The sequence below is a fragment of the Daphnia carinata genome, chromosome 1 (assembly GCF_022539665.2).
Source record: "Daphnia carinata strain CSIRO-1 chromosome 1, CSIRO_AGI_Dcar_HiC_V3, whole genome shotgun sequence".
NCBI lineage: Eukaryota > Metazoa > Arthropoda > Branchiopoda > Diplostraca > Daphniidae > Daphnia > Daphnia carinata.
In genome coordinates, this window is record NC_081331.1 from 8778029 (window position 1) to 8788472 (window position 10444).

At 42.7% G+C, this 10444-nt stretch overlaps 1 protein-coding gene across 2 annotated transcripts; it reads left to right on the forward strand.

The window, feature by feature from the left end:
- LOC130695834 (guanine nucleotide-binding protein G(I)/G(S)/G(T) subunit beta-1) lies at positions 1–5871 on the forward strand. 2 transcript variants are annotated; one of them, XM_057518903.2, is made up of 9 exons: positions 1–243; positions 3945–4037; positions 4118–4285; positions 4404–4552; positions 4656–4778; positions 4927–5056; positions 5151–5222; positions 5303–5519; positions 5627–5871. In XM_057518903.2, exons 2-9 carry the CDS (start codon positions 3981–3983, stop codon positions 5731–5733), a joined length of 1023 nt encoding a protein of 340 aa, XP_057374886.1. In that variant the 5' UTR covers positions 1–243; positions 3945–3980; the 3' UTR covers positions 5734–5871. The 2 variants fall into 2 exon arrangements, with proteins under 2 accessions (XP_057374886.1, XP_059351945.1); XM_059495962.1 differs by lacking the exon at positions 1–243 and adding an exon at positions 2344–2589.
- Positions 5872–10444: the final 4573 nt, after the last annotated feature.

The following is a 10444-nucleotide window of genomic DNA, read 5'->3' on the forward strand; positions in this document are numbered from 1 at the left end:
CGCAAGCTTGAGAGACGGCCGGACCGACCGCACCCCAAAGCTCCCTCTTTCCGACCTCTGTGGTGTTCGTGTGTTTTACTCAAGAACGTCCAGCCAACAAGCCGCTCGGGTTTTTTTTTTGGTGCTAGCCAGTGGAAGCCAAGAGTTCAACTGTAGTTGTGTGCACATTTTAAACATACTTCACACGCCGGAATCTATGTGATTCTTGGTGGGCTGTTACTTCCTTTTTGGATATTAGTTAAGGTAAGCCTGTGTTTGTTAGCCTTTCACCCTGTCTCACTGCTGGCTCAATGCCCTGCCTCTCGTTCGTTATCGTCGTATGGAGTGAACCGGTGAATTTTTTTTACCCCCAAACGTCGTCTCGAATTTGCTGTTGTTTTCATTTCTTCGATCTATTTCTCTGTACGTGACCCATGGTCGACATTGTTCATCCATAATGTGAAGACTGTTATCTTTCTTTCATCGTCTGTGACGTCGTTCCTAGCACATATTCCAACAAGCGTCATCCATTGGTCTATGAACAAAACGAAGCCTCTCCTATCAACTTTGTTTTCACTTCAGGTCCGTTTCGGTTCATTATACAGGTCGGCAGTTTTAGCGTTTAGAATTTCTTTCACAGAATCAGTTGGCCTCGAAGTGGTATAGGCTATTCGTTCGCTCCTTTATAAGCAGTGACAGGCTTGACGTTCATAAGGTGCCCAGGGTGTATGTATGGTTTTATTCGTTGGTACCCAGTAACTTCAAGTTTTTGGGGCGTAAAGAAAGTCACTCATCTCTTCGTTCGTCTGCGTTCTGGAAAAACCGAGCGTTTAACGTTCTCCGTATCGATGACGTGAGTGTCATATTCAATTTATTTGTGCCCGAAGACAATGGCTCTCTTTTTCTTTTCCTGAGCAAACGTTAATTCATCTAGTAATTTCTCAGCTTTGATGACATCAATGTGAAATCCGTTAAAATTACGTTGTGCTTCCACTTGCAATTCTTTTATGTCGTTCTTTACTCGACAGTTTCTTGCGCAACGCCACCTGTCGGATTATGGAATTACTAGATGTTCTAATTTTTGCGGTAAAAAATTTTCCTAAATAAAGGATCAGTAAAAATAAACAAGGGTGCTAAGCTCTGAACAAAACAAATTAATGGGTTAAATAGGCTGCCAGAGGTGTCAGGCTGCGACGCGCATTTAAAAAACCAAAACCAAAAAAACAAAACAACAACATGGCTTTCAGCAAATGTTTGGAATATTCTTTCTCATCACTGCGATTGTAGGTTTCTATTTCAACCCTCCTGGTACTACTTCCTTTATCCATTCTCTCTTCTTCTCCCTCTCCTAGTCTGTCATTCTCCCTCGCTCCGTCTCCCTTTCACTTTCCTTAGCTCTCTTCTCTTTTTACTCTCCTTACGCTCTCTATCTCCTTCCACTCTGTCTGCTTGGCCTCTCTCTCTCTCTCCTACTCTTTCTGTCTTTTTATTTTCTGTGTGTTCTCCTTCAGCTTTTCTTCCTCCGCGTTATAACGCCAATTGCGTGCGACATCTTTCCAGCACCTCCCGCGTTTCCACCCGACCCTACTACTACTACCCTTCGCGCGACTCGATCAATACGTGAACGTTAGGGCGGCGTCTGTCCGATTCTCGTCTTCCTCGTACATCTCCTTCTCTTCGCTCCGTTCCCCTCCCCTTTCTCCGCCTTCCTCATCATCTGCTCGTCTCTACTGTTGCGTTCTCTTTTTTTTTTTACTTCGTTTTCGTGTTGATTTCTTTGCGTATGGGTGCAGAATGTTGTTGGTTTGTCTGGACGCTACTCGGAAGAGAGTTGTCCATCCAGTCGATTGGGACACACCGCCACACGACGGTGGTAATGTATTTGGGATAAAATCAACGAATTTCGCGCTTTCTTTTTATTAAAATTTGACTGACGAATAAGAAAAGGGTACACCAACATTCGGTTTAAAAAAAAAAAGAAAGGAAAACAAAATTCACAAAAGACATGGAACTGTGTCTTGCGTTAGAAACAGGGGATATCATGACGAGCTGAGAAAGCGTCGGTAGGTGGTCCAGTTTCAGGCCGGATGTGGAAGGAGGGAGAAGGTGGAAAGAGGAGTGGCAAGCGGGCCACACGTATTGATTTGGTAAAAGTCGGAGGTTGGGTTGACGGGGTGGCTGTGCGTGTGAGGCACGAGAAGACTGGCGCATTTCAGGCACGAAGGGAGGAGGGTTGAAATCGTCAAGTGAAAGACGTCGCGCAATGGCGGTGCCACTTTGAACTACTCTGTTTCTACCGCGTTACATGCCCCCGTTCCCTCTGTCTCCCTGTCGTTGTACGGTGGTGCGCTTTGGTCGGGTTGTCTACAGCATCGCGAGCGTCCGTCATCTCGTTTCGACTTGACGCACTCCTGGCTGGCGTGCCTATCGATGTGGCAAGGCAGAGACGAAAAGCCTTCAACGGAAAAGGCGCGTGTTTGGTCATTTGACGGCCATCCCGAATCACTTGATTGCCGCAGATCGTTACCAGTGCATTCCGAGTGTTGGTTGCTAGACTGATTTCGACAACGCCACAGCACTTACCAGTGAATTCAATGGTTGAGTGACAAGGTGTGTCTGTGTGCGTGTGTGTGTGAAATGCTTTTCGTTCCATTTTTTTTTTTTACCACACGTTTCGAAACATCCACAGGCGGTGTTGACGTCGATTGCCAATCTAATCATTTTTCTAATTGACATAACGAATATTGAACGTGTCGCTGACTTGTAGCAAAACCGCAGCGTATTTCTTTTTGTGTTTTAGGGTTCGTTTGAAACGAATTCGCTCGCCATTCGTACTCTTCATGTCCAATCTGTTTTCTTGGGTTGTCCTACTTCGCTCGAAAAGTGGTGTCGTATCGAACTAGGGCGAGTCCACTTTTTTTTTCAGATAGGGAAAACCGAAAACAAAAGATTGCATGTGGCCAATGGGTTTCGGATTTTGACGGCTTGCAGCCACGCCCAAAGCGAGATAGTCAGATTAGTAGAAATCTAGCGATGTGCCTGTACCAATCAGCTTTAAACGCGATGACATTTCGGCCACCGTCTCTTTAAGTTCCTTTCTACCATGAAAGTTAATTGTGACGCGTTCCTTTTTCCACCCAATTACGGCTTTCAAATTGTTAATTAGCGTTTTCTTCTGCAGTGTTAGCCTCTTGATGGCAGCTCGTCATTTCGCATAGCATGATATATTCTCAAATTGTCGTAAAAAAAGAAAACGAAATGTCGGTGCTATAATTGCTTGCAGTGCATACGGTTCGTTTTTTTTTTTTTTTTCCTTTTTTTTATTACATATCCTTTCCCTTTTTTTCTGTCTGTTCTTTTGCCGTTTTGCTCGCGTTCCGGGATCCACGCCGTCTATAAACGCGCGCATAATCGGCGTGGCACCCCAGACTGTAGTATCGATCGCGATTGCTAGGGAGAGAGAGAGAGAGAGAGAAGTAGAATGAAAGAAGAAGAAGAAGAGTGGGAAGACGTTTCGTTGAAGGAGAGAGGAAGACAGAAAGAAAAAGAACAAAATAGGGGTCGTTGATATGCTGCAGTCCAATTCTTTATTCCGGTTTTCGAGTTATTTATTTATTTATTTTTTCTTTTCGTTTCTGTCCTCTTCCTTTCTTTCTTTCTTTTTGTATACAAAAGTCAAGAACCAATCAGCTTTGTTCCCTCTTTATTACACTAGCACCCTTGTTCCAGCCATTTCTCTGTAGCCAGATGAACTCTTCTTTCTCGTCCTTCCCGTTTTCCTCCTCGTTCTCTACCTCTCGCCGTTTCCGTTTTCTTCAATGTGTCTCTCTTTGGTAAACGCACGGACTACAGCGTCCTTTCGTTGGAGACAACGACGAGTTTAGACGTCGGTCAAATATCGATTATTTTATATCTAATGGACTGTGTTTCTGCTTTTCTTTTTTTTTTCTTTCGATGTTATGCAGATTCTTCTCCTCCCCACCCCGCCTTAGCGTGCCAGTATGAATGAGTTAGATAGCTTACGACAAGAAGCCGAAGCTCTGAAGAATGCCATTCGGGTAAGTTGAAATTGTTTTGGGACCTGCAAACTGTCTCACGTGATTGATAAGTCATTGTTCACTTTGTTCACCGTCTGTAGGACGCGAGGAAATCAGCCTGCGACACGACGCTGGTCCAGGCGACGGCCAACATGGAGGCGATTGGTCGGATCCAGATGCGGACCAGGCGAACTTTACGTGGCCATTTGGCCAAAATTTACGCCATGCACTGGGGCACGGATTCTAGAAATTTAGTCTCGGCATCTCAGGCAAGATAAACGAACACATTGGCACCGACCGTTGTTTGTTAGTGGTTCCATCTTCCGGCTGCTTATTAATTCTTCTTTTTTTTTTTTGATTTTTCGTTTGCTTGGGTGCGACGAGCAGGATGGCAAACTGATCGTATGGGATTCATACACGACAAACAAAGTGCACGCCATACCTCTTCGTTCCAGTTGGGTCATGACATGCGCCTATGCTCCATCTGGGAATTACGTCGCCTGTGGCGGCTTGGACAATATCTGCTCAATATACAGGTGTGTACCGTCATTTGGAGATGTACTCAACTGTTGTCTTCACTGCGCAACCCTGACTGATTTGTCTTGTTTGATTTTTTTTTTTTTTTTTCTTTTTTTCTAGCCTGAAAACACGCGAAGGCAACGTTCGAGTCAGCCGGGAATTGCCGGGACACACGGGCTATCTGAGCTGCTGCCGTTTCCTGGACGATAACCAAATTGTCACCAGCTCGGGAGACATGACTTGGTGCGTTGCTGTCGGCCATTCTCCATATTTTCGTTCGATTTGATTTATTTTTATTTTCTAATTTCCATTCGATCTTTCTTTTTTTTTTCCCGACATGCACTAATCATCAACGTGGCACGTTTTTTTTTTTTTGCTTCGCACCTCGCAGTGCTTTGTGGGACATCGAAACGGGACAGCAAACAACGTCATTTACCGGCCACACTGGTGACGTCATGTCTCTCTCGCTGTCGCCTGACATGCGCACATTTGTGTCAGGAGCCTGTGATGCTTCTGCCAAGGTAACTTCACCCCCCGCCCTAGTTTCTCCATTGGATTTTTTTTTTTTGTGTGTGTGTGTGTTCCAACGTGTACTTAATGTGATATTTGTCGCAGCTTTGGGACGTCCGCGACGGAATGTGTCGCCAGACTTTCTCTGGTCACGAATCAGATATTAATGCGATAGGGGTAAGTTTTTGTTTGGTCGTTCTTTTTTTTTTTCTCTCGGTATGCTGGAAATGATGCTAATTGGTCGACCATTTACGTAGTTCTTCCCCAACGGTTACGCTTTCGCCACTGGATCGGACGACGCCACTTGTCGCCTGTTTGACATCCGGGCCGATCAAGAGCTGGCCATGTATTCGCACGACAACATCATCTGCGGCATCACGTCTGTTGCTTTTTCCAAATCTGGTCGCCTTCTATTGGCTGGCTATGATGATTTCAACTGCAACGTGTGGGACTCTATGAGGACAGAACGAGCAGGTACTTTCTCCTTTCTATTTTGTTATTATTATAATCTGATTTTCGTGTCGATGGCTTGGTTGATCTAAAACATCCCCCACTTCCGTTGCTGTTGCCGTTTTTCATAGGTGTGTTAGCAGGCCATGACAACCGCGTTAGTTGCTTGGGTGTGACGGAAGATGGAATGGCCGTGGCTACCGGATCGTGGGATAGTTTCCTGAAAATTTGGAACTAACCTGTCCTCGTTTCGTGCAATCACCCGCGTTGCGGCCTCACCCACTTTGCTATCAATCGCAGTTTCTAATTTATTGACACCTACTTGACGCACACAGCAGGAGAGAAGAGCATGATCCATCATAGAAATCGCGGGAAAGATGTTCCACAATCCAATCCAACACCCAAACCCTTCCCTCCCCTCCCCCCCCCTTCATAACCATTTTTTTTTTCAGCCATCTTTAGCCAAGGAAGCCCAAAAGAAAGAAAATCAACAATGGATGAAAATAACAAATTAATCGCGTAAATTTTGAGCCCCCTTCGTTCTCGACAGGACCGAGTCGCCACTGTGATTGAAGTAGTTTCAAGTTGTGACTCCTGTTGACGCCTCGTTTCAGTTAGTCTCTCGCCCACTCGTCTCTTTTCATTTCGTTCTCCATTTTTAATTTCCTATTCTTTTCTCTGCCCGACACATCAGTCGAATATTCGACAGATTTTCAACATTTTTCCCTTATAGAAAGCTGCTGTATGGAAAGATGATTGCCTTCCTTCATCCCACATCTCCCTAAAACCGAAACACACAAAAAGCACAAAAAAAAAAGAAACTAAACAAACAAGCAATGCCCTCTTTCCAGGCCTTTTCTTGGCCTCCAAACTCGATCGCTTCTTGGATTGCGGTCCAAGACAAAAGGCCATTTACGAACCAGAAGCGCAGCAAACAATTGAAAACAGTAGCACAAAGTTGTCAGCTGGGGTATAAGGTTTCACACAATGTCGCTCTCTCCTTTTCCGCTCGCGGCCCAACCCTCCCTCCCTCCCCACACCAACACACACACATACACACATATACGCACACATTGATCCCATTTCTGTTTCGCTCAGGCCAATGAATAAAAAAGAAAATTCATTCGTCATTTCCTCCATGCGTAGACTCGATAGAGGACGCGTCGCTTCGTTCGTGCAGGATGTGTCTAGTCAACAACACCATCATTCATAACTTCTTATCGTGCTTGTCTAATGGGTTTTTCCGCACTTTCGTTTTGGTTTCCCGTCTTGGCTTTTTTCGGGCAGGGGTAGGCGGTGATTATTTTTTCCTTCTCCTCCTTGCTCTGATTATTACTTTATTATTATTTTTTTTTTTTTTTTTCATCTTTTATTTCTTTGATTCGATTATCATTTTTTTTTTTTTTTTTTTTCTTAACCCTCCATACAGTCCTTAACTTCGTCATTTACTATCGTGTACAAGAGAAACGCTTCGGAGTTTTCAATTCGCCAGTGCCGAGTTTTATTAATGAATCGGGTGGGAAGGGGGAAATAAGTGGTTCAATGAATTTCTGCCCCAATTTTTTATTTATTTTTTTTTTCTCATTTTTGTCAAAATCTCATCGTGAAAAGAAAACGACGAGTTCGCTTTGGGACCACAGGCACAGCGGACTGGTTTGAGATGCTTATCCTTCCATTTTATTTAGTGGTTTTTCCAAAAAAAAAAAAAATTGACTATCATCCAAATTTCCCGCATCGGAAACAGAATAGCACAAAGTCTGATTTCGTTCAACCATCGTTCGCCAAGAGTAGGAAGTTGATCTTGGACTATTTCATGCGCACAGGATAATGTTTCGTTCGTTGGCTAGTTTTTTTTTTCTCCCACATCTTCATTTTCTCAGTTCAAGGAATCGTCATCTCTCACGCCCCCGTCGAAATAGCAACACAAAAGCGTTTACGTGCGGCCTCCTCCTCCTTCCTATGGTTCTCTTTTCTGATTTTTTTTTTTCTTTCCTCCTTTAACTTTCCTTTTTATTTTCTCGAATGCCCTAATAGATGAAGAAATAATGCGAACGTGGAAGGCGAGGGTAAAATTCTCTGTGTAGTTGAGTCATTCAGCTTTTATTACCATGCGGTATCATCCGAATAGGAATCGAAACAAAAAGAAAAAAAGCCCAAAAAAATGTAATAGTGAAAATTTAAAAAATTTAAGAAAAAAAAAAAAACAAAAAAAAAACAAACAAAAATAACAAGAGATAATAAAACAAGGCCAGCGTCTACAACTGCCCAATGACCGGACCACCTTTGACGGGGACTGGAAAAGAAGCTGTACAGTAGAAATGGAAGATTTGTCTTTGTTTTTGTTTCTATCCGTGAGGCAGTTCCTTTGTTTATGATTCATATGTTCTTTTGTTCATTTTTTTTTTTCTCCTGACTTTCTGAGCGTGTATCTAACGTACAGGTGCGGTACTAGCTAATCGCACCAATGCTAGCACCGCATCCGTATATTGAAAGGACGCGCTTCGTTATTGAAAAACAAGCCAAGTTTGACTTCCAAGTGCTTGTGACGAACTAGTCGCACGACTCTTTAGCCGCCCACCTTTGCTCAAAGTCGTGCTCGGGCTCAGGACTACTCCGTCGCAAGACCTTGGAACTAACTTGAATTGCGTGTGTATGGACTTTGGATTTTCTTCTCGAACCCCCTTCAATGGCAAAATGTGTGTTCGTCCTGCCCACTCCTCCTTCTGCCTATTCCCCCCCCCCCCCCCCCATCCTGTCCCAGCCCAAAACTTTTTGCTTAGACAGTATATCGGTAGATTTAACCAGCTCTTATTCACTCGGTTTTTTCCTGCGTTACGTTCCCCCTCCCTTCGCCCATTGAATTTTAAATTGTTCCCCTAAGAGAACGTGAACCACGACACGAAACATTTTGAGGGGTTGTACAGTTTCCTGCCCTGCTACATCCCCACGTTGGCCGGTCTCTCTTCGTATTTACATGATAACCTCACTTTTCATTTCATTCTCTTTTCCATCTTCTTTTTTCTCTTTATTTTCTATCTTGCTACTTCTTCAAACCTTTAGAACCGAACAACTTACTTGATTGAATGATTTTTCTCTTTTCACATTCTCGGACATTCATTAAGAAAAACCGTTAATGATCGAGTGCTTCAAATCAATTCTTTTTTTGTCCTAATTCATTCTTGGTTGTTTATCTCGTGTGTAACGTTTAAAGGAACAAAAAGAAAACAACAAAAGGAACACAAATTTTTTTTTTTTTTTTTTTTTTTTTTTTTTCTTTCTCCTCATTTTCTTTGTTGTTGTGTGGGTAAAAATGTCACTTCATGTGTATTCTAAGTGAAAATGTACGAAAGAGGCTCGCGGACGACGACATGAGACCCCCACATATGTAAGGATGTAAGGATGCAAAAGTTGTCCTACGTAGCATGTGACAGGAAGGTGGGCGATTAGAGGGGGGAAACGCATCCAGGCGATAGAACGAACGTTATTGAGAGCGTAAAGAAACAGATGAAATGGGGTAAAAAAAAAAAACAGCAGATAGGAAGGAAGAAAAAAAAAGCGCTTATAAGGATTGCGATGCTATCGACATGCTATGCTCTATCCCGAAGTTTCTTGTATGGCGCTCGATTACGAGCTATTAATTCCCGCTTTCATTCAAGGTCCAAAATAATTTGATTTTAACTCAATTTTTTTTTTTTCAATAAGCCCCATTTTTATTAACTTTCCTTTGGTTGGCTTTTCAAACTTCGTCTCGTGTCGTCCTTTCCCCCCGACCTCTTACCTGGGTTATCTCCTCAGTTGAGCTGCTGTGAGGAAACGCAAAAGCACATACAGCTTTCTAAAGTCTTGTTTGTGATTCGTCTCCGACTTGTCTAATAAAGCTAATTGTCATTTAAATCTTGGATGGAACACCTTACTGAAAAGAATGAAACCAGAAAGTCATAGTGCACTAATTATTAAAAAAAAAATTTTATTTATTTTTGCTTTGTTTTATTATTATTTATAAGCGCTGTTTGTGAGGATAAGTTATCAGTCCTTTGTACTGATGCATCTTCAAGGATTCGTCACCTTACTTCCTGATGCTCATGGGTGTTAGTTTTGGAACATAGTGTGCCGAATCTCGAAGAACCTCTTTTGCTTTATAGTTGTGTAACTGACATCTCTTTTATTCATCTTATATTTTCTTCAGCTTATGTAATTCATATTGCATATTTCGTATCAACTTGCGACAAGCTAAGTGCCGTTCACATGTTACGTAGGGCGGTTAGGGTTAGGTTCTTTAAAAATGGTACGGATAGTAACGGCGGGCGGGTTTTCGAAATGTTTCTTGGCAAATAAAAATCTCTAATTTCACAGAAAATGGTCAAATACTTTTGCAGCCTTCATTACCCAAGATAAAAAGCGTGTTATGAATTTGGGTTGGGTGTGGATATTGTCACACTTGTATTGTGTATGCAGGACAGAATCAAACAACAAGTGATGATTTAAACTAAACAACGGCTGAATTAAGACCTAAAAAGGATAAAAATTTATCCAGACTAGGAAAAGCTCTAAAGACCTCTAGGGAACCAAGGGAATCGTTTTAAAAATTCAGTCATACCTAACCATTCGTTTAATACTGCCCATAACATCTACACCTTTGTTTTTTCTTATCCAACTTAACTACCCCATCGTTTAATAGAGCCAGACACACCGACTCCTTTGTTACAGATTTTCAAAATGTATTCATTGAGACCGGCTCCAGTCTACCTCTGAAAGCCAGCACACTTTTTTGACATCTGGTCCAGAAGAAGATAAGGGTGAGGAATAACAGGGCCACTTCCCAGATGATCGTTGCGCTAGGTCTAACAAAAGCAAGCTGCAGTAATCGTAATTTGTCAATAGCAAAAAAAATTCCTCCTTTTGTTGCATTTAAACGGTTCACGTAGTCGGCACATGTTGTGTTTATCCCA